The sequence below is a fragment of the Brachionichthys hirsutus genome, unplaced genomic scaffold, assembly GCF_040956055.1.
Source record: "Brachionichthys hirsutus isolate HB-005 unplaced genomic scaffold, CSIRO-AGI_Bhir_v1 contig_801, whole genome shotgun sequence".
Classification (NCBI taxonomy): domain Eukaryota; kingdom Metazoa; phylum Chordata; class Actinopteri; order Lophiiformes; family Brachionichthyidae; genus Brachionichthys; species Brachionichthys hirsutus.
In genome coordinates this window covers 77,561-101,220 of record NW_027180391.1, presented here as the reverse complement: position 1 = coordinate 101,220, position 23,660 = coordinate 77,561, and the positions used below count along the sequence as shown (strand labels likewise).

At 40.6% G+C, this 23,660-nt stretch overlaps 1 protein-coding gene across 1 annotated transcript in view; it reads left to right on the top strand.

Moving 5' to 3' along the window:
* The first annotated feature begins 16,290 nt into the window (after positions 1–16,290).
* LOC137914504 (VPS10 domain-containing receptor SorCS1-like) overlaps positions 16,291–23,660 on the top strand; it is a 37,087-nt gene continuing 29,717 nt past the window's right edge. The window contains exon 1 of the mRNA XM_068758042.1: positions 16,291–16,968. Within this exon, the coding sequence (XP_068614143.1) occupies positions 16,291–16,968 (678 nt within the window). The remainder of the gene's footprint in view (positions 16,969–23,660) is intronic.

The window sequence follows — 23,660 nt, the reverse complement described above, 5'->3', positions numbered from 1 at the left end:
CTTGAAACGTGGATATGGTAAGCGCGGCAGGAACACGAATCTGAGTTTATATACTTCTGAAGCCCTTCTTCATCTTTTTTCCCCATAAAGATGTACGATGACAACAACTGGTGATGTTTGCAGAGAACATAAAACGATTCACCGGCTCTGCTTCAACACTGATGCAGATTTGGGACTGTGTCTCTGCCCCTTTTTTCTTCTTCTAAAAACATCAATCGCCTGCTTAATTTTATTGATGTTGACCATTACGTGGTTCGCTGCGCTCTCCATTGCCAAATTGTTAATTTCCCCATGATATGAATACTCATCCTTACACTGGCTGATAATGATGATGGTGCAGTCATCTAGCTTTCTCCATATCTGGGATTTGCAGTCATGGCTATATAATGCTCTGATTATGCATACTAGTTGAGGAGGCGTGGCCACCAATAGGAACTATTTGCAGAGTCCGTAATGTCAGTAATAATATGAACCTGCTGATTAGCACACGGCCAGCGATGTTATCAAGCTCAGCAGCTTTACTTGGTTTCCGGTGAACCGGCAGTGGCTCGTTCTCAGGAGGCAGCGTTGACTGTCCAGCTGAGTCTGAGTTTGTTGGTGAGATCAAAGTGAGCGGAGACGGTTGGGCTCATCTGACAGCATGGCTCCACACAGAATTGGGGTGCTCCTGTTTCCATAACCTGTGATGTTGAGGATAGCCTTCCACATAAATTTGGCATTACTGGTATTGAGGTTTCTAGCCAGTCTCTGCCATCACTTCATCTCCCTGAGGCCAGCGTTCAGTCTTGCGTTGGCAGTATTTTTTGCATCTTTCTCATCTGAACAATGCCAACTTTTATTTTATTTATATACTGTATATATATATATATATATATATATAAACCTGCTCCACCTATGTCTTGTTCCAGTAGCCACCTTGTCATGAGGGTGTCCCGATTCCCCAACACCTGATGCGAACCTTGTTAACCCGGGCGACATTCGAGCCCGTGTGACTATTTTTCTGCAGGACACCTCCGTTGGTGGTCGCGAACAATCAAGCCAAGATCCTGTGGGACTTCCAGATCCAGATGGACAAACTGGCGATGGCCAACCAGCCTGACATAATGGTGGTGGATAAACATCAGACAACAGCGAGTAGTGATAGATGTAGCAATCCAGAGCGATGGCAACACCAGGAAGACAGAACACGAAAAGCTTGAGGAAATACCAAAGAGCTGGAGAAGATGTGGGGCGTGAAGGCAGCAGTGGAAGGGCAAGCATGTTCTCTATGACTTGATCAGGAAGAAATAAAAACCTTTCGTTTAGCTCACCTTTTGTACATTTTACAATCACCTACTGCTCTGTGCTTCTGAATAAAACCGGATAAAGAAATGTGTAAAAAAAAAAAAAAAAGATTCTGTAGAAATCTGAGATCTTATCCCTAGACTGAAATGAAAACCTTTTTAATTAATGAATTATAACCGAGGGTTGGATGTTTCTCCTGGTGCTCTTTCTCGCCATTGTCATTATGAAAGCAATATGGTTGAATGACATAAATGAAAGTCATGATTTCAGTGTCTGAGCGGTGACTCATGCTTGCCTGCTGCGTAAGGATTTTGAACTGTGGCTCTTTTAAGACACACTTCAATCATTTTAACGAGTTCATCATATTGCTGCTGACTGAGATTATCCTGATGCCACTTTGGGGTCAGATACATTACATTTTAATTAGCAGTCTTCCCCTTACTCCCCAGAGGCAATCGAAAAGTAGCACACAATGCAGTGGAATCCCCATGTCGTCCAACCACTGCACAGCTCTATAGGATGACAGTTACGATAATCCTTTAAAAGATAAATCAACTAACAAATATCTGTTTATCAAAAATACTGTCATATTTCCTGCTTGTCTGTTTCTGAGACTATAACCACATGCCAATATACTTTTAATGCCCACCAATGTTGGACTTTATTTGTCAGACTCTGGGTAGTCAAGGGCATTTATCAAACCCAGCTCCCTTAGCAGTGAAGGAAATATAACACTTGTGGACATTAAAAAACATATTTCTTTTCCCATTTTCTGGCATGAGGTTCTGGATGTAGACAAAACAAAAACACCAACATTTTCCTTCACTGAGTTTAAGACATTGAAGTAAGCAACATGCAAATAAACCAGGTGTAAATCATTGTTGTCCACGTTAGTGCCCAGACAGCCGGCAATCAGTAGAATGTTCAGTTTCCATGATGGAATGCCCAGTATTTTCATCTTACAGTGCTCTGTGCCACAGGTAGCCTGGCAACTGGGCAGGAGGCCCATGTCATCACATTTGGCGCTCTTATTTTGTAGCCAGACTACCATTTCCAATCTCAGAAGACAAAACAAACTGAGCCGTTTTCATCTATGTTTTCTAGTGATATTAATTTGTCCTACACAAAATGGAAATTGTAATTCAAATGGCTGTTTGAAATACCTTGTTTTTAATTCTGGCTGTTTTTAAAAATGAATATTCAAAGAAATCAAAAAAGGCATCAAAATCATAACCTCCTTGGCGGTTAAACACTTATTTTAATAAAAGGTGAGTCTAATCTACCAGAGATGAAAATACTGAATTTGATATCAACAACAGGCTGAGATTTAGCAAGTATCCCCCACTCCTCTTCCACCAATGAAGAGGAGTGGACCAAGATTCCATTTGGCCCATCCTGATAGACTCTACATGAAGGAGCTGTAGAGAGACAGGCAGTAAAAGGCTTATAGTGGTCACACCAGAGACTGACTGCTCCTCAGAAACATGCTGCATCTGTATCTGCCCCAGTCATGACAGATCAATAAATACAAGTTTTTCAAACTGTACATCTTATTGTAGACTTTACGCCTCCCAATGCACCGCTGTGCAATAATCATGTTGTCCAATCAGCATCTTGTTATGCTGCCCCTGTCAGGTGGATGGATTATCTCCATAAAGGCCACATGCTCACAGATTTAAGCAAATGCATCAACAAATATTGAGATCTATACATCTTTTATTCGGCAGCAAAAACAGAACGGTTTAATATTTATTATTTAAGAAATGCATTTAGCCGTTTTATTTAGCAGCACATGTAATTTCTATTTCAGGATATGAAGCAGATATTAACCCTCAATAAGGCCCCCAAAACACTTGTTGTTTTTATATGTTAAAGAGGCCAGTCTCCATTAAATTAGAATGTAAGAGAGCTCGATGACTTGAGTCCAGTCAGCATCAATCATTCAGAACGCACACACAAACGTAAATCTTGAACACGCCTTCATGGCAGCCATGTCCATTATAATACTTACAGCTTGTCCCGTGAGGGGTCGCCACAGCAACCCAAAGTTCTCCACTTCACCCTGTCCTTTGCATCGTCCTCCCCAACACCAGCCACTCTCATGTCCTCCCTCACTACGTCCATGTATCTTCTCCTGGGTTGACCTCTAGCCCTGTTCCTTGGCAGTTCCATCCTGTGAATAATATCACCATGGCTTTATCAAAACTCGCCAAACAAATGTCTTTTACATCGCACTACAATTAAACCGGTGCTAGGGCTCTCACTTACAACAACGAGATCAAACCCCAGTTTCATTTGTCTCATTTATTACAGGGAAAAATATACGAGTTCCTTCAAAGGAGGTAGTTTGGAAGTGATAATGACATTTTTGTGTGCCTTTTTCTACAAAAAAAACCCAGTCTTTGAAATCACTGTAGAACAGCCCAGACAGCATTTCTTTTTGTTCCTTAAGCACATCCATGCGAACATCATATTTTATTTATGAAGCCTGAGATGTGTGCCACATAGAAGGCTTGGTATCCTACGTCAGGCTGCAAAAAAAGAAAAAAGAGAGATGATGCTCATAAAAGTTTCAGCTCTTTTCAAAATGAACATGTTGGAACATGTTTGTTATTATTTCATTTCACTTTGAAAGTTTGGAAGTAGCCATATCTGGTGTTTTTCCCTCTCAGGTTCGATTCTTGCTCGTGTCATAAATTATCGTTATCGTTTCTTTGAAGATTCCTGACTGGATTAGAGGAGGTTAGCAAATTAGGCTCAACTGCCTCCAGTAATCCAGGCTTACTTTTATGCCGAATGAAAGCTAGTGCCGATTTAGTGTCCAGAAGCGTACGGACTATGGAAGTTGTGGAGGAATAATATCACTGGAATTCATTAGGATGAGTTTGCCCCAAAATGTACGCTTTGATACAGGGAATATTTCCAATGCTGTCACATCAAAAATGTTCTGAAACACCACGGAACTTTGACAGCCTCCCTTGTGAGATAGTTGCGCCTCATTTGTGACACGTGTCTTATTTTAACCGAGCACAACAAAGTGTACCGGGCGAAGATTGAAAGCGATGAGGTCATGCGGTTAAATAGAATATCCGTGTTATCGCCTCAACGCTGAATACTAATGCTTCCATTAATAGAGATCCATTGACGTCACAGTACAAATTAATTTGAACCTGCATTTCTGATGGTCTTGACAACTCTGTTCTCTCACACCTCCGGTAAAACTCAACTGAAGAGTCTGGAAGCCTTTGTGTGTGCGTTTCACAGAGATAAAATCACAGAGGAGCAGAGGTACGTCGTGCTATGACTGTCGAGCCTGCGACATGGAAGTCTCACACGCTTCTTTTTTCCATACCTTTCTTTTTCCTTTCTTGGCTGCTGAGAACAGATTGAATCATCCCAATTAGCAGCTTTCTGAAGAGGTGGTGTTACAACAAGGGAATGTAATTTACTGATGTTAAAGCACATTTGACGTCTCGCTCTCTTTCTTTCTCTCTCTCTCTCAGTTACTTACAAAGATATTGTGCTTGCTAATAATCCAGAAAACCATATGAGCTAAAGTATTGTCATGATGGAAACACTTGGAGCAAAGGTGATCTAATCCTTTTGGCACATCTATCCAAACCACTTAAACACCCCTCCTAAAATAGCGGTCTGCTGCCAGATAAAGTAGACTGGCCACAAATCATACCTGTATATTGTACGCTGGCAGGAGACCTGAGCAGCTCAGTTGAAAGCTGAAAAAATTTACAATGATGAGACTAAGAAAATGCAAGATTGCTGCTGCTTCCAAGAAACGCTGCGGCTCCATCTATTATCATCTGACAGGGGACAATGAGCAATGTGTGGATGAAAAATGGAATAAATTACCTTCACAGATCACACAAGCTCGTCCTATGAAGTGTCTTCACAGAAAACATGTTCATGATAAAAGCTTTTATTTCAACACAGTGGTGGTAAGATGTCTTGTTGCTAAGTTAGATTAGTCGGCTGCCAGGGGTAAATTCAGCGAGGTAATGTACAGAGAAGGTTTTATTTGACTCGTGGCAACGTGGGAGCTTCGTGGTGTAACTTTGGGAGACATTTATCTGTGAGATATAATTTAGATATTGTAAAATAATGTAAAAGTTTTCTAAGCTTTGCTTAAGGGAATTTGTGTATTCTGTATATTTTATATATATATATAAAGGTATTCTCTTTAATTTGGGGCATTTTTGCCAATGAGGTTATGTTTTTGTCGGCTTTTGTCTGTTTGTCTTTTTGTTTGTTTGTTAGCAGGATTACGGAAAAACTACTGGATGGATCTTGATGAAAAATAAACTGAATTTGGGTCTTGTTCTAACACATAAAATATTGAGAGCAATGCGGCTACCCGTCTATATAACAAAAAATATCCGGATTTTCTCATTTACTTTAAAATGGAGACTTTTAAAAAGAAAAACATATCTTGTAAAATATGCATTCAATTCACTCACCAAAAATCATTGTCATAAAGGGGTCCTGTAGGCACTATCATGAAAAATGTCTTGTTAAATATTAAATTTTAACATTAAAACCCCATTTATGGATTAAAAATTCAGTTAAAAATCAACTCAGATTCACTTTTATTTTTCATGGTTGGTGTATAAAGATACCAAAAACAAGTTAGAACCTTTTGATGATGATCCAGATCACCATGTGGACGGTGTAAATCCTATTAGGAGGAGAATGAGCTGCTTGGTGGAGGTTTAAGCTCTTCGAGTGCATTTCTAGTTTTTTACTCCAATTTCAAAAGCAAGAGAGCTAATGAACTATCTTTTATAATCCTGACTATTAGTGGAATGTTTTTCAGTCAAAGGGAAGATTTTATTCAGATTGAGAACTTTTTTTATGACTGGAAGTCACCGCACAAATGTTATATTTAGTCTCATTAAATAAGGTACTGTATTTTAATCTCTTATCCTTCATCTTGCATCCCGGGCCACACTCGGACAGCCTGTGTAAAACCTTTCCACTGTCATTGGAAGCCAATAAGCTCAAAAGTATCGATTTGAATTTGTGGTTTTAAACTGGTGCCATTATGTTAAAGCTGTTCCAGTAAATTCCATCGATTGATCCAATCTTTTGAAATGGCAGCCGTGGAATTAAGTGTAATTCTTTTACACTAATGCAGAGACTCAATATGGGGTATTTCTGTTTCTCACTGTTTCTCCCGCTTTATTAGTCTATTTTTCCCCCCAACTCAGTGCTCAGCATGTCTCGGAAATGGCTTGGCGAGATAAAACGAGTCTGTCAATAGAATGCACACTGACATATTCTCAATAGAGGCATGGCCTCTCCCTTGCAGTGGAATAGAATCCGTTATTTTTCTTTCAGTCGTGACAGTTCGCTTCATGCTGATGACTTCACAATACAAATTCTCTGTGCGAAAGCATTGCAAGTACAAGCACACACAACTGCTGCAAGAGTTTCATTATAAAGCATGATGCAGAGGAGTCCACTTCACTGTATGTGCTAGTTGAAAACTGGGACCAGCAGAGCTGGGAATGACCTATATGAAAGGAGTTGGGCATTTCAGTCCTTCAAACCAGTAAAGCAGAATCTTCACAAAAGGAGATTGACAGCAGTTTCCTTTTCTGAGTGCTGTCAAATGCTGCGCCTGCATCCCTGAGGTGCATTGCAGGGTCAGCGCAAGAAATGCCCCCTCAGCTGGGTGTAAAATGGCCAGTAAATCACAGGTGATACAGGGTGTTGCTTTGTGTGGAAATGCGTGAGTGTGCCTGTTTAAATTAATTTCATCCTCAGAGCTTGAGCGACACAATACATGCATGATCAGCCACCAGAGATTATGCATTTGGGTATCAATTTGAGGTCTACTGTTTGCCAAAAATACATTTGCATTCATTGGTTTGTGTGCACATGCAGGTCACCCTGAAGCTGCCAGACCAGATGTGCCGGAGTCTGGATTGTATGAAATGATGAGTAGCTGACTCTGCAGACTTGGAACAATGCACACAGGTCTCTCCAACTAATGAGCTCTCTATATAGAGGCACAAAGTGAGAGCCTCCATTCTGCCTATAGTTTCAATCAGGGCCTCCATATCTGGGGAGCAGAGATTTTTATGCTTGTGCTGGCAGTGAACCAAAAAACAATGCAAAGAAAATGCAAATCAGCATTGAGTACCTGAGGTGATTCCAGTTTGTTTGTGTCACAAGGTGGAGAGTGACAGATTCCTTGGATCAGGATGGAGTAAGCTTTGGAATGCAGAAGCAGCAAGACTATTTTTTTGCCTTTTTTCAGCTTTGCACCTGCATCTTGCATTGAATGTGGTTACAAAACACTTCCTGTGAACCAAACCATATTTAAAACCTAAATGTATCATAATCATATTAATGCATCAGCAAAAAGAAATAGACGAGTCATAATAATATAATATTGCAAGCTCATTGCAAGGTGTAAGCTCTGCTCCCTGTTGGACTGTTTGTAACGATTCAAATAAATATAGGTTACAAGGCCTCAGAGAGTGACGCAGCACCCCTGAGGAAAGTGTCCGGTCTCCTTACAGAGAAATGACTTTACATTATTCATTTCACCTCGAATGTCTTTGTTTTACAGCAGTGCTTAAAGCAGAGCAGGAAACCTAGCTGATTTCAGCAAGGAGCAGCCAAATCTAACAACGGTTCACTTACTGCATCAAAATAAAATCTAAAAATAGACCCTCTTTTTTTTGTGTCAGCTGAAAATATACAATAATGGCGCTACGCAAACTGAATCTCATAATTAGTAAAAGTGCCCACAAGGTTGAGAATAATCTTTTTATCATGGTGGTAACAAAATGAAACAGGCCACAAGGACCTAAATTTGGCTCTAATCAGTCAGGAAATGTGAGATTTTTAGCCCAGTGTAAACGTTTTCACTTCAAGGGTGATAATAGAAAGCACGCTGCCACACCACCATGCTTTTGGACTGCTCAGTACATTAAGTCTTATCTAAAGTTGGTAAAAATGTTTTTTTTTTTGCACAACAGGCAGTTCGGAATGCAAATCCACTCTTATGCTACCAATCATAGCCTGGTAGCAATATCATAAAATATTCATTTTTCACAGGAACCCTTTTCTGTGGTGGTGAAAATCCCCTGCCTCTGATGGAAAAGTACAAAGAGAGACTCATACCCTACAGTGTTCCTGTGCTGTATCATGTACCTGTCAGAGAAATTACAAAGACTCGTGAGTCCGCGTCAAGATTTCAACGCCTAACCTTTCTGTGTTACGTTTGCGTTCTCTGGCAGTGCTAAATATAAGAGATGCCCTCAAGTATCGTACAAGCCTGCTGTTTTGATCTTTGAGGTTGCAATATAAGCTTTAGTTAATAATTGATGTCTGGTAGGATATCTCTCTTTAGCTCTCCTTCGTATGACTCAAAAATGACATTCCTGAAAATAAGAGGCATCTTCTGCAGGATGGAATATTTCACTTTGTGAATTACTGATGCCCTGTGTGGGAGTTTCTGCTCAGTTCTTGCTCTCTTGTTATTTTGCAAAGTTCGGCGTCTCTTTAAGCGTGCCATGGCCTTTAAACTAGTAGAAAAAAAGGGCTGCGGCATCCTCATTAGTAGTCACTGGCCAAAGTTAGTGGTCTGTGTCCTGAAATGTCTATGTCTATGCTTAACAGCAAAAATGACCTTATCCGTTTCACGTACGTGTCTCTTTATGACTAAATTACATACAGGGAAAGGGCACTAACTGTGAGCACACATGTTGCTGCAGAGTCCTGCCAGAGCAACAGTGTGTGCAAGCCAAGTTTGAGGGAATGATTTCAGCTATTGGTTAATCCACTTAACTATTGTTCGTTATCGAGAGCATTGACGACACTCATGATATGGCTGAGTAAATTAGCATTACAGCAACTGTTTAGCTTACCTTACCTCATAGACTGGAGATCAGTGAAATGGCTAAATGGCTCTGTACTAAAAGTTACACATACCAGAACCTCTACATCTCATTATAACTGAGCCTCACCAGCCTCATTAGTCTCAGCAGAGTCATCAGCCGCCAACACCACCTGTGTCTGCACTTAACTGGGGATTTATCTTGCTTCTTTTCATGGCAGATAGCCTTCAATCCCAATCTCCCTGAAGAGAGCAAGTGCCATGCTTTCTGACAGATATATTAGCACATTGCATCTGCTGAGATAAGCTGTCTTTATTTCATTTACTTGCCTCTCCTGTGTAAAATTATTTTTAATCTGATCAACAACAAACGTGCAATAGAGATTTCAGAATTAGACAGACCAAGATTTGTTAGCTTTGAAGAACCTGGAGCAAAGATAGATTTGGATGGACTTGAGCGGTGTTGATCCCCTCTCCCAATTCTCTGTAAGGGAAAAGAAGAGCATAATGCAGCAATACTCCGAGTTCCCTCAGTGACCATGCAAGACGTTGCTTTCCACAACAGCAGTATATTTTTATTTTTATAAAAATATACCTTTACCGTAAACACAACACGAGCTCCCCATCTTCTCTGCCGAGCTTTATAGCTTGAAACATGTCTTCAGTTCTCGCAGGCAGAGTGTCTCAGGTCCAGCATGCTACTGCAGACAAGGAAGAGAGCGCAATGAGTAGAAGAGAAAACTGCCGTTATAATTAACTCTCTCTCCCTGACACCCTTGAGCTTGAACCAAATCCCTACTGCCACACCACTGTTGTCTTAGTCAATGCCTCAAAATCACATGATGCAGTTATAGTAAAAGCAAAGTACAAATTATGGGCAGTAATAGTGCAGAGTGAAAAAGTCCATGTAGGAAAGAGGATATGATAGATAGATAGATAGATAGATAGATAGATAGATAGATAGATAGATAGATAGATAATGAAACATCCCGCAGTAAGACTTTAAAGCTTTATCCATTTATATTTGCCCCGTGTGTTGCTATTACCCAAGATTTCAAGCTGTATCTTCATTCTGCTGTAATCATCCCTGAAGATAACAGGTGGAAAAAAAAGGAAAGACAACGCTTTAATCTTCAACAGGGGGCTTAGACTGCTCTGATAACCAGACAATGTTGAAGTGAACATTATTGACTGAAAGTTTAAATTGTAAGATACTTGAGATGAAGTTCACGCCTGGTGTGCTGACATGTCAATAGTGCTCAGATATTCTCCTCACCTCAATTTCAGGATTTCCTGTAATCTCTCGATGACTCAAATTTGTTAATGCAATGATTACCATGTGATTACTGGGAATAATACGACACGATACCGCTATCAGCAAACTTGTTACTCTGAATTTCAGCAATCAGAGCACATCATCCGGCTCTATTGTAAGATCTGAAGAGTACACATTTCCTGTTGAAACAGGATATTATGTTGGATTAGAATGTAAGAAAAAGGGTTTATAATGTAAGAAGAGCTTAATCTAAACACACACACCGATTGGCATATTAATTCAGGAGATATTTTGCTTTTTCACGAGGTGTGGATGAGGTTCATTCAAGCCTGGATGTACAGTTTCTAACAAATGTTAATACACTGTTGTCCAGAAAGCAAATGTCATTTAGTTGTTACAAATGTTTAAATTAATTTAAAAAGCTTACAAAGCCTCACATTCACTCAAACATTCATACACCAGCGGGCTCCTGCTGCCATGCAAAGTGCTGCCAGTCCTACTGGGGTGGGTTTAGTGTTCAGTGTTTTACCAAATGAACCACAGCCGCCCATCTGAACTATACTAGAGTGGTGCCTTTCAGTAATTTTGGTATTCTTCACAATAGTTCTGGTGGAAAATATTAAACTTCAAATTTTCAATTTCAATTTGAGTGTGGAGTGTTAGTTTGGAGTACTTTTAAGGGTTTAAACGCTGGAGTGATGACTTTAGGATTTAATTTTTCTTCTATTTAATTTTTTTTTTTTTTGCATTTCCATGGCAACAACTTGCACCTCTTTTTTTGTAAAAAGTCATGTATTTGGACCACACTTATCAGACCAATTGTTATTTCTATAAAGAATATCTCATATATATATATATGTTTCCATGGCAACAATTTGTTTTTGGAAAAGAAGGTAATGCATGATGTCCCTTTTTACTTTTTACTCTCTCCTGATGCCTCTTGTTCATGTGACATGTGAATTCATTTGAGTTTATTTGACAAAGAATTGAACGAGTTAAAGGTTTTAGAGCAGCAAACAGCTATTTGCTACGTGAAGTCCTGAACAGAGAATCATGTTTCACTGTCTCTGCGTCATCTGAGGTTCCACTTTGAGTGAATGCACATTTATTTTGTTTTGAAATGATGTTACTCAGCTTTGTAATATGTTCGCTGCTCACTTTGTGTTTGCAAAATACAGCAATGGTGAACCGGCGTCTGACCCACAGACAAGTCACGGTCCCCATGGTAACACTTGTCCACCACCGAAAGCGCTAACAATGGCCACATGTGCTTCAGGACTGGAACACAGCACAATGGAAGAAGGTGGCCTGGTCTGGTGAATTACTTTTTTTGTTGTTGTTTTTTTACATCATGTGGCTCTGTGTGTGTGTGTGTGTGTGTGTTGCTTACCTGAAGACAACATGACACCAGGATCTGCTGTGGGAAGAAGGGAAGCCAGCAGAGGCAGTGCGATGCATTGGGAAATGCCACAAAATCTTGGGTCCTATATCCATGTGGATGCTACTTTAACGCGTACCCTATAGGCATTGCTGCAGATCATGTACACCCCTTCGTCTTTCAGCAGGATTATGCACCCTGCAAAAATGGATCAGCAATGGCTTGAGAGTTGAGAGAGGGTGTTGAATTGGCCTCCAGTTCTCTTGATCTCAATCCAATCGAGCATCTGTGGGATGTGCTGGTCAAACAAGTCTGATCCATGTCGGCCCCCAACTCGCAACTTACAGGACTTAAAGGATCTGTCGCTTACAACTTAGTGCCAGAAACCACAGCACAACTTCAGAGGTCTAGCGGAGTCCATTTCTCGAAGGGTCACGACTGTTTCGGCTGCAAAACGTGGACCTAACATGATAATATTCGTGTGGTCATAATGTTACGGCTGTTCGGCGTAGATCATATAAAAGCAAGATTGCAGCTTTATTCCATACTGAACCTTGGCAGTTGAAAACACAGTCACCATCCAAGAAGTCCTGTTTCCGTAGCAGTCGAGTAAAACAAATGTGTGTTAATAGATTTGAGTCGGTGGGTGGTGATGTAGTCTTGAATGTAAGCTGATGCTGTGACTAATGAGGACATAATGGAACAATTTGTTCCACTTGTGCCTAAGTGCCGATTGGGCCCATCCTACCTCCAATATTTGTTGATGAAATCTTTTAATGTGACATAAATATCTCTCGAGAGAACATTTTTTACATTGATATATTAGACAGGAAATGGTGTCACCTCCAAAACTATCATCACGCTATATCATTGCTGGACTTGTTTCTATGCGCACTGTAAATTCAAATCAAACAAACAAATTGTTTCAGTCACATGCATTTTCACTAAAGTTTGCCAGGATTATGCTCGTGGTATAAAATATAATTTGAGCCAATAATGAGCTCACACATATCACGCTAATTTGGCTGAAGATCTTGTAACGTCTGTTCATTTAAATTTACTGTCATGAATTAGGAATTAAATTATTTATTTCTTGCTAGTAATATTTATTTTTAAATTATTATATGTGTTAAGATTTTCTTTTAATACAGAATAATCCAATTCAGTGAACAACAAATTCTTTACACGTAATCCTGAAAAAAAAAGCTGGAAGAACTTTATCCTCATACTCAAAAAGGTGCTTTATTAGAAATCCACCTCATTGATACCTGAATCTGTAAGTAAATGATGGTTTTGAATTAATAGAGTTGCCAGATGCAATGCATCTAATTAAACCAACCACTATTAATTAAATGTGCATATCTGTTGGATTAATGAGAAATTAATTACATTTATCTTTAAGCCTGCTGAAGGATCATTTCACCCTTTTACTTAACTGGCGTTATCGCACATTGCAAACCTTATATCACATATTTAAAAGCGTAACCAAAGGATGAGAGGTTTCAAACAGATACAACCCTACAGCATTTCACCGAGTTCAGATCATTTAACCTGCTGCCTGGATTGCAGTTCTTTGAATCTCTCCATAACGTAATTGAAATCATTATTTGAAAAGGCAATTTTCCCTCCTGGAGCCCCAGAAGTGTTGTCGGCACTAATTAAATGTCACAGGTGTCTATTGAAACTTCCACAAATAACCTTAGCGTGTGATTCTGTAACACATCTACATAAAGCCTTTAAGAAGAGGATTAGGTAATGATTGAATGTTGAAAAGAGACTTTTCTATGGCAACCGTAAGCATCATCTGAAGCAGATGTTAGCTTTTTAGTCCGAGCAGAAGGGTGAGACAACATACTACGCATGAATAATGTCCTGAGTGTCTTTGCTTTCTTTATTTCTTTCTTTTTTTTGACTGTTATGAGCAGCACGGTAATTAAGATGGTGGTGATGGGGAACCAGGGTGGAAGACGTCTAATTTAAAGATGAGCTGTAAGAGTACACTTTTTCTTTTTTTTCAAATAAATAAGGAATAACCCCACAGCATGCATCGCTGTCATCTCATTCCTTCTCAGAAGTTTCCATTACAGAAGTATCAGCTTGGGGATCATAATGCAGTTTGTATTCAGCCTGTGTGACAGGCGGCAAAGCAGCAATCTTGTCTGTCGAAAGACAATGATTTCACTCAGCTGCCTTGTTGTGCACACAAATGTGGAACACGGCATCAGTCCTGAAACCTGTCACCTTCCGATGTGGAATTTTAAGGTTGTGAACAAAAAATATGCTGTGTGATGTTTTATTTTTAAGACGTGCCTTCTGCCATCGAGAACCTGCTTGCATTTTTGTCAACAAGGGTGCTATCATTTCAACTTAGTCTTCTGAAAATCATTACTCATTATTTCACACAGACACAACATCAGCCTCGCACTATGGCTTCTGAGACAAACACACAACAACAACAACAACTATCTGCTTTCATATAGAAACCTGCTAAGTATAAGACGCGTTTAGTCATTCAACAGAAAATTAATCTGTGACTAATTTTTAGCAAAAAAAAAAAAAAGCATTTGGTTCAAGCACCTAAAACATTTATATTTTCCTTCTGTTCACTGGCTCAGATAATTGTAAATCGAATATCATTGGGTTTCTGAACCAATTTCCAACAGAGCAAGTAATTTGAGAATGTCACCTTGGTCACTGGGAAAACGGTCACTGGTCCTTTTCAATTATCAAATAAATGTTCTAAATCATAAATATAACAAGCAATTGGTAAATATGGAAACGAATTCCCTATTATGCCCTGTATTAATTGATATTAAAACCAATGTTCCATACCAATACCTTTTGAGGCTGTTACTTTTAATCACAGGAATCTTAGCCAAACATTAAGTAACAAAAATGAGCCAAGCACAAACACGTCATGCATCGGCACAGTCATCCATGTCTAAACTCAGCAGACAGGTCAGGCCAGAATCCATTATAGTCACTCTGCAATGTCATAGCAGATGTATCCCCAACACAGCAAGTAAAAAATACATGTACAAAGTCTCACAGGTGGCACACACACACACACACACACACACACGAGTCACATGCTCTTCTTCTTTAGTGTATATGGAATGTCTATTACAGTCAAGAACTTGAGCTTTTATCCAATGTTCTCCCTGATTGAAATTCTCAGTCAGCCATCAATCTGCATTATAGACTGGTTTCCCCTTGTCTGGTGGGGGGCTAACTGAAACAGATTGAGACAGCGCCTGCTCACTGCATCACTAATGGCTGCAAATGAAAGACATCTCTGTGCAGTTGACCCGTATGTGGAACAAGATCCCATCACAGCTCGGAGCGATGGGGAGAACGCGGCTCGATACGGGCAGTCTCTTCAGCATCAGTCACCAGTCAACAGCATCCTCATCCATATTGACTAAATGCTGCCAAGAAAGAAAATGTAATCGCGGGATTTGAAAGGCTCTAGTCCCACTAATGGTTTGCCATTAGCTGACTGGAACACGGTCTTTACATGTGTAGAGATATAAAAGATATTCCAGTGTCTGCATTACATGGAAATAATGAGGTCTAATTTGCTGCCATTTTCCCTTAACTCTCCTCCGAGCTTATGCTCAACAAAATCGGGTCAATGCAGGAAATAATTTCTCAGTTTGCCTCCAGTTTGAATCCTAATCAACATTTCTCTCTTGTGCATATTGTCTCTAATTCAACCAAAAAAAAAAAAAAAAAAAGATTTGTGGAGAGGGCGTTCTTTCCATTCGGCTGTGTTGAATGGGCGACGCAGCAATGAAGCGGCAGTGAAATAATTCCTGAGCCATTTTGCTGCTGGGCCACAACAGAGTCATTACCTGCGCAGCGTACTGTAATTGGCAGTGAACGCACGCGTCCCTGTTAACTGATTACTCAGGCCTGCGCTAATGGAAAATGCAAAGCATCATTGTATCTTCCATAAAGCCTCTGGCATGGAGCATTTCCACAAAGACGACCAGAGGCAGTCCCAATAATGCCTCTCGGCTTCTCCCGACGGACTTCGACATCTGAAGACCTTTCGGTCTATTTTAAACACAATGCATAATTACACATATAGGATGATGACCCATTCAGATATTCCATAACTATATTGCATCTGGCGCTCGATAACAGAATACCCCCCCCCCCCCCCCCAGGGAACCACATGCATCTACAGAAGTATAACTTAATTAAGAGTACAGCCAGTTGCTGCCCCCCCCCCCCCCTTTCATCCAGGTTGAAATGAGGATGCGGGTAGATGGGGCCCCCCCCTCTCCCCCCTCGTCGCAGATTCAGCCTCCAGCTCCTCCTCTGATGCGCCGTTTGCATCAGTACATGGGATCACTTGTCCGCGCACTGCCGCGCCTCCCACAGCACATTCACGGGCTGCGCTTTAGCAGGTGCATGACAGACAGCACTCAAGGGTAAAAGATGGCACGTTTCTAACGCGCCGGAGGTCGGCATTAACGCACGATGGAGACGCGCCACAGCCAATGCCTTTTTAGGATCTTCTCCGAGTGGATTCTGCTGTTCACCTTAACTTCCACCCTGGGCGGCATAAAAGCGGAGGTAAAGTGCGTCCCATCGTGCCGGCTGCCGCCAGTCACAGCGTTTCAACGGGGAGTCTCTGCGCTGGAGCCGATTCATTCCGGCGACGCGCCGTCTGAAGAATTGGTTGGATTTACCGAACAGTCACCGAGCGCCAAACGCACCGCCGGCGGGGACGTTGCGGAATTATCTACGAAAGGAGAAAGTTCACCCAAAGCGCAGGGAAATACTAAAAACTGCTGCCAGAAGGACGCCCCGAAGGGTCCGCAGAAACTTTCACACCTGGAAGAGTTTCCTCAAAGTGTCTTGCGCGCTCCTGTCCTTTCCGCCGACGACGACGATGGAAACGAAAACAGCACCGACGATGGTGCAAGCGCCGTGCCCGCTGGTCTAACGGGGAAGGAAGACGCGGATGCGGCCAACTGGGGACGCGTGCGAGGCGCGAGGAGCGCAGAGACCTGGACCGGATTCAGACCGGAGGACGGAGAGGATGCTTCGTTCTCAGATCGGGAGGAGTTTCGGCTCACAAGTTCGACATTTGCGCTGACCGGGGACACGGCTCACAACCAGGCGATGGTGCACTGGTCGGGCCAGAACAGCAGCGTGAGTAGTCGATGCCCTCCAGCTTTACGCACGGACCTCGTTAGGCTTGCGTTGGCCATTTGACTGATTGATTATTAGTGGCGACTGCGCAAAGGATGTGTTCATCTCCGGAACTGTGTAAGCATGTACGTTGCTTGCATGAATGACATCAGTGAATCCTTTTTTGGTAGAGCCTTATCTACCTGATAATGTTTGATCTCTCATCATTAGAAAAAACACACCTTGAAGTGAGCCACAGCTAATGAAATCAGCAAGATTAAGCATTATATTGTCTTTTTATTTATTTATAGAATAAAGAAGCACAGAGAGATGAACACAGTAATGCGCTATGAGAGTTTTTACCTGTTGGAGCCATCCTTAATACCCAGGGGACCATTACCCCCATGCAGTTTAAGAAGTGCATCCACTCCTTTTATGATTCTGCCCATGTCACGGCCTCCATTATAGAGCATGTGAGACAATGAGAAGGTTCTTAGTACAAATGAGGATTCTGCCATAGGAGATGGTTCTTATCCATTTCAGAGTTTTACCAGAAAATGGACATTCAAATCCAAAATGTATGTGGAGTCATATATAAGGTTCACCCAAACCACACCCATGTTCCATTTTCTTCTTATCAGGAGCCAACCAGCCGGAGTTGAATTGCACGTATCCCCCTAAACGGACTTTCCAATAAGCGATATGCGCTTTAGTATATAGCCGGTTTGAGATGGATGCATCAATGAGCTTTTAGGCATTTTGCTGGATTCAATTACACCCTGGGAACATTTCAGATGCAAGACAGATCATTTGGAGGTGTGATCTAATGTGAAATCAGTCTATGGTGTATAGGATTGATCGAAGGAAAGCGAGATCCAAGGTGGAAAGTGCATCTTTTTTTGGGGGGCATCTGAGCAATTTAAGCCTTGTTTGTTTTTCTCTGAGTAGTAGAAATCCATTACCCATTTATTTATGAAGTGCAGACAGATAATGAGCCAGTGCGACATGTTTGCCTTTTGCTTTATAGATCCGTGTGACTGTGAGTCACAGCTTGACATTATGGTGCTCTCATCTAATGGCAGCAAGCGTGGTTGAGAAGATCACAAGACAAATCGCAATTTCTTATACTTAACCAGAACAGAAGATGTTTTTCTCTGACACCAAAGCTACAGGAATTAATATAACATCTCCACCTGGTGATGCATTTGTGAAACAGATTTAAATCACAGTCAGCAAGACCAACTCATTTCACAACAGTGATGCAATCAAATGTATCAAATGCAGCATTCACTCAGAATGGGGAAATATGTGGTTTATATATTATATACTCTACCGATTGCATCATAAAAAAAAAAGCAATTAAAAAACTACTTACTACATTTACGTCAAATAAATTCAGATATCAGGCATCATTATCAGTAAAACAGGTCAACATATTTACCAATGGTTGCTGCTTTATTTGACAGCCATGAACTCCTTGGAATTCTTAGCTTTTGCTTACTATGCTAAGGTACAAGCTCTTAGCTTTGTGTTTAGTATACAAGCATGACAGTTGTTTGACAATCTCTGCAAGACAGTGAAAACGACATTATTATCCAACATTAATAAACAGTATAAGTACAATAACACATTTGAAGGCAAAAAGAAAAATCAGTTTCCAGATCAGCATCCATTCATTAATTCTATTATTAGTTCATTAAACCTAATACTGCATATACATTTGTATTCTCTTATTCAGGTCATTATCATCAGGATATAAATCATTCTAGCACTGCTTCTGCTTATTTTGCCTGCTAACCTGTGCTAATGTGAGTCTGTTCCCACTTCGTATATGTGCCACACCCCTCCATCGCTGCATAGATTTTTACGAGCCACAGTTCAGATACAATGGTGCAAACGGCCCCTTGTGTATGAGAATATCAGCAGCCATTCACACCACACCATCAAACTCCACTGCCAGGTGGAATGATAGACAGCAAGGATAGGCACGTATGTCCATATCTATACAGAAAGAAGAAACGGTTTGGTGGCTGATGTACATCATATGCGTCGCACTTCAGGCAGTTGCATTGACTTAGTCATACACGATTTAAATTTTCTCTCGAAAGAGCTGCAAGAGCTACTCCAATTCATCTGCTAATGGAAAGACAACTAATATTTTACACTAATCAATAATCTGCAGATTAATCAACGCTGAAAATGAATACAAATTACAGTCATAAGTATAATTTGATATGATGCTAAGTTGCTTCATATTCAGAAGTCTGATAATTGGTTATGGCTTGCAGGAATGAAATAAATCTGTGGACACAGTTTATGAGACACTGAGCTCGTCATTGACTTGATTTTTTAATTTTCCTCTTTGCTCCACAAGCTTTTGCTTGATGATGCTCTTCTTTTATCATCTGTCCTTTTTATCACAGTTTAAAATCCGAAGCTGCTTGTTATTTTGGATTTCCAATCAACGTGAAAACCCAGGACTGAACAAAAGAGCGTTCAGCTGAAAGCTGCAGCTCGACTGATTCATGTCGTTATTGTCTGACACCAGCTCCACTTTGAGCCTCTAATGTATTAATAGGCATTTGGGACCGCAACCTCAGTGCTAGATGCCACTAAATCCTACACGTTAGAAGAAGAAGTCCACATTCACACTATATATATATAAGAAATGCAGATTTCTAGTACTATGCAGTAATGTGTTTCAGTGTTGGTCATTTGTGATATACAGTCTGCCATTGATCAAGTCTGCCGCCTTTACACTGTAAAAGGTTATTGTTCTCTTTGCCGATATAAACAAAGACATCTTTGTTTGATGGACGGATGGAAAATGTTTGACTGGGGCATATCTCTGACTCCAGATCAGATGACTCAACTGCGTGGTCACAATGCGGCTTCTGACACTGAACAGCCGCTTTGTTCCAACTAAGTTATTCAAGAGCTTAAATACAAACATGCCCGTGACAATGTTTTCTTCTTTTTCCTTAACTAAAACCCAGAATGTATTGCCTTTTGGGACTTTATTATGAATGGAAAAAATAAATATTGACCCACAAAGGGCTGGAAAATACAGGCAAAGTAGCTTGTTCGCTAGCAAAGTTCAGTTTTATTTGAATCATGGTGTGTTAAACATTCTGTGTCCGCACTATCTACCTGTTTCAAATGCCACATATATCATGAGTCATGCAAAATCCACGGAAGAAAAAAAAGTGTTACCAAGCATGAAGACATCCGAGTTTGATATCAGTACCATCCTCTTTTCCTTTACATCTTTGTCTCAGCTTGCAGGCCAGGGTGATGAAGAATGCTTTGAGTTTTTGCCCTGAAGAAAAGCTTTTGATCAAGACCATCTGTCCACATCTTGCTGGCCGTAAGCCTCGGATTGCTCTTATTCATTGAAAGCATTTATTCTCAGTAACAATTCAGGGTTCTCCATTTCTTGGCAAAAACAGCGACACAAGCGTTCTCTCCTTAAGCTTCAAAAAAAACCCCATCTATTTGTGAAACATTTGTTAGGTTCTTCTATTTTTTGATGAAGAGCTTTTTTCATTCTGCATTCTGCGACCTTGAAAAAGAGCTTTTCAATGTTTGAAATGCTGCCATTGAATGTCAAACCTATGGTATGCTGCTTATTTTGCATGAATAGAATGTTGTGGAGCAGCAAGCTAACCTAGTAGCAAAAGAGCCGAGCAATATAATTCAATGAATAAAAGGTTCATAAAAAAAAAAAAAAAAATCAGAGTTTCTGTTTCCAGGAAGAGTGGAAAGAGAAAACAGATCAGTTTCGGCAAGTTTTATTTTGTTTCTGCTGACTTTGAATTGAGTTACGTGACTGTTGTTGGTCTTCAGTCAGTCGAAGAGAGGCCAGCTGGAAGGTTTTAACATATTGCCCAAACCTAATCTGTGCTCTGCTCATGGTTACTCAGGTCCGTGTCAGGATTGTTTTTGAGCTCCTAGTGGAGCCTCTGCTGACGTTACGCTTTACAACCTTGTGTGCCGCTTCTGCTCTTCTGCTTTATTGAGGTCTTGGTAGAGAGTCTCATCAACCTCTGCAAATTGGAGACTGTCCAAGCCTGCAATAGTTTCATCTTACTTATTGCTTCGATAGCTACACACTCTGTGTTAAAATACCGTATTCGGTGGCATTGTCCAACGGCACAGTATGATTTACTGAAAAACTTGGAATAACTTGTGCTGCTGAAATATGTGACGTCTTTGTTGCAGCTGGGCAGGATCGTCCTGTATGGACGCACCTCATTTCTATTCAATGCAGACATCGAACTGTTCGTCTTGAAAAAAAAGCAAGCCTCATTGAATTATTAATCTCCATGTAATAATTCAGGCGATTAAAGCAGGTGATATAATAGTATATTCCATTCATGATTTATTTGTATTTTTTTTACTTTAATACACCTGTTTAAGATGGACTGGCAACCCTTTTGTTCCTTTTTGTCGCAGATTATAATCCTATTTGCATCAATATATTCCTGAAAAAACTGAAACCTGCGGGACAGAAACACACATTAATGAAAATATAATGATTTATGAAGTATTTATGAATTAATTTGTTCAGTTGTGTCCATTTCTTTTTGGATTGTCTTAATGTCTCAATCCCTGCAGGAAGCATTACAGGACAATTTCTGCAGACATTATAGCTTGACTGATTACAGCCGCATCTAATTTGTCTGATGCCAGAGACATTTTTCTGTCATACCTGCTCTGCTCTGTCTTTTCACAGTGTTCCTTATGGGGACTAATGGGACACTTAATGTGATAAATATTTAAATTCAATTTATTCCTAGACACAGTTTTCATTATTTCTCAACCTTGAGTCCCCCCCCACCATGATTCTGTGACCCCTTAGTAGACCATGCACTACCCTGTTTTGAACACTGATGTATTCATACAGCTTTACGACCTGGGTCAGGCCGACAATGTGGACCTCCACCTGTGGCGGACACACAGCAAAGGAAATTATATGGGGGGCGGGGGGGAGGGAGTTGCTACGCTGTTGTTTCAGAAAGTGAAAATCACACATTCTGCTAAAGAAACATAAATAAATTCATGAAATACATAATGATTAGAATTGTGACGCCGCCACTAAACCCAAGACAGCCACAGATAAACAATCAGTTATTCCTGACACATTAGTGGATGCGGCATCGCCTGCATTACAATGATAAACAGAGGTGGTAATATTTAGCTCAGCACCGTGCAGACGCCGCCTGACTGAATAAAGCGACGCTACAGAAAGCCACTGAACCTTCTATGGTGACATGTGTCTCGTACCCTGAAGCCATTCAGGTTATTCCTTTAATTACTAATCCTCGCTTCGCTCCGAGGCTTTCTTTATTGTGTGCAGAATGGAGCAGAAATGCATCCTATCTGCTGGCAAACATTATTAGGCGCATTATATAACTAGTTGATTAATTGACTACTGGGAAGTAAAACATAAAAATATATATATATCACATTTGACCTGTAGATGATTTGGTTTTGCATAGATTTTGTTTGATAAATCTTGATTATTATTGTAAAAAGTAAATGAAATGCTGTCATAAAAATGTAGTGCGGGAGCATATTTCTCTCTGAATTGAAGTGGAATAGAAACAGAATGTGAACTAAAGTTTTAGCCAAGTCTATTAGGTTGGGTTGGTAGAAATAATAGGTTGACAACAGTTAGCCCAGAGGCTAGAGAAATGGACTAGTAGCCTGAAAGCCGAATCCATCAGGAAGCAAAATAAGACCAGCGTTTTGCTTAAACTGATGCTTTTTCTCTTGCTGCAGCGTTGCTGTGCTAGCGGCAGCATCCCTGGATGCAGCACTAGGCTCGGCTACAGGGATAATAAACTGATGCATAACACAGCCAGTGTTGCAACTGAGTAAAGCCAGGAAAGGTCTTTGCAGACGGACTTAGAGTTCTGTTTCAGCTTGCACTCTGGGTATCTGACGCCACAGGGAGAGTGAGTGACTCGGCTGCCCACTCAATTAGAAGCCAAGAAACGCACAATTATTTTCTATGCTATTTCCCATTAAATGGAACAATTTAATAAAATTTTCTTCACTTTTCTTTTGGTGGGCAAGACCAGAAGCCAAAGTCCTCTGTCAGCTTCCACACCCATGTTTGTGAAAAGTGGAACCTTACATGGGTTCCCTCATACCTAGTCATGACAAGATTGCCTGTTAGAATTAACCTGTGTCCCTTGTAAATTTTTCAAACCGATATTTTTGGCTGGCTGGGATCAAATTCAGAATAAACATTTATTTAAAAATAGCTATTCTATTGTGGGGTGAGACGTGAACTATTTTGTCTCTTTACTGTTTTCAGTTAAGTATCAAGAAGGATAAGCAGATGGTAACATACGTTCTACACAGCAACACAATCTTTGGAAATGAATTCGTAATTAATTAGACATTAGAGAGTCGAAGGAGTTTTTTTAGTTGGTCAAACCCCAACTAGTCCTTCGCCATTACACTGAGAACTTCATACACTCCGCACAAGAATATAAAGTAGTTTAAGAAAACAAAATGAAGGCATTCTTGCACAACCAACGACAGATTCTCGGGGGGTTGGGGTGAAAAATATACACACTTGCTATATAAGCTTGCCTGCATTGATCAGACCTCCTCCCTATGAAAGCTGAAGTCTCCAAACCCAGCAGGCGGCTGTAGCCCAGACTGAACTGGGCTTTTTTTTTTTTCATGGTGAAGAAGCA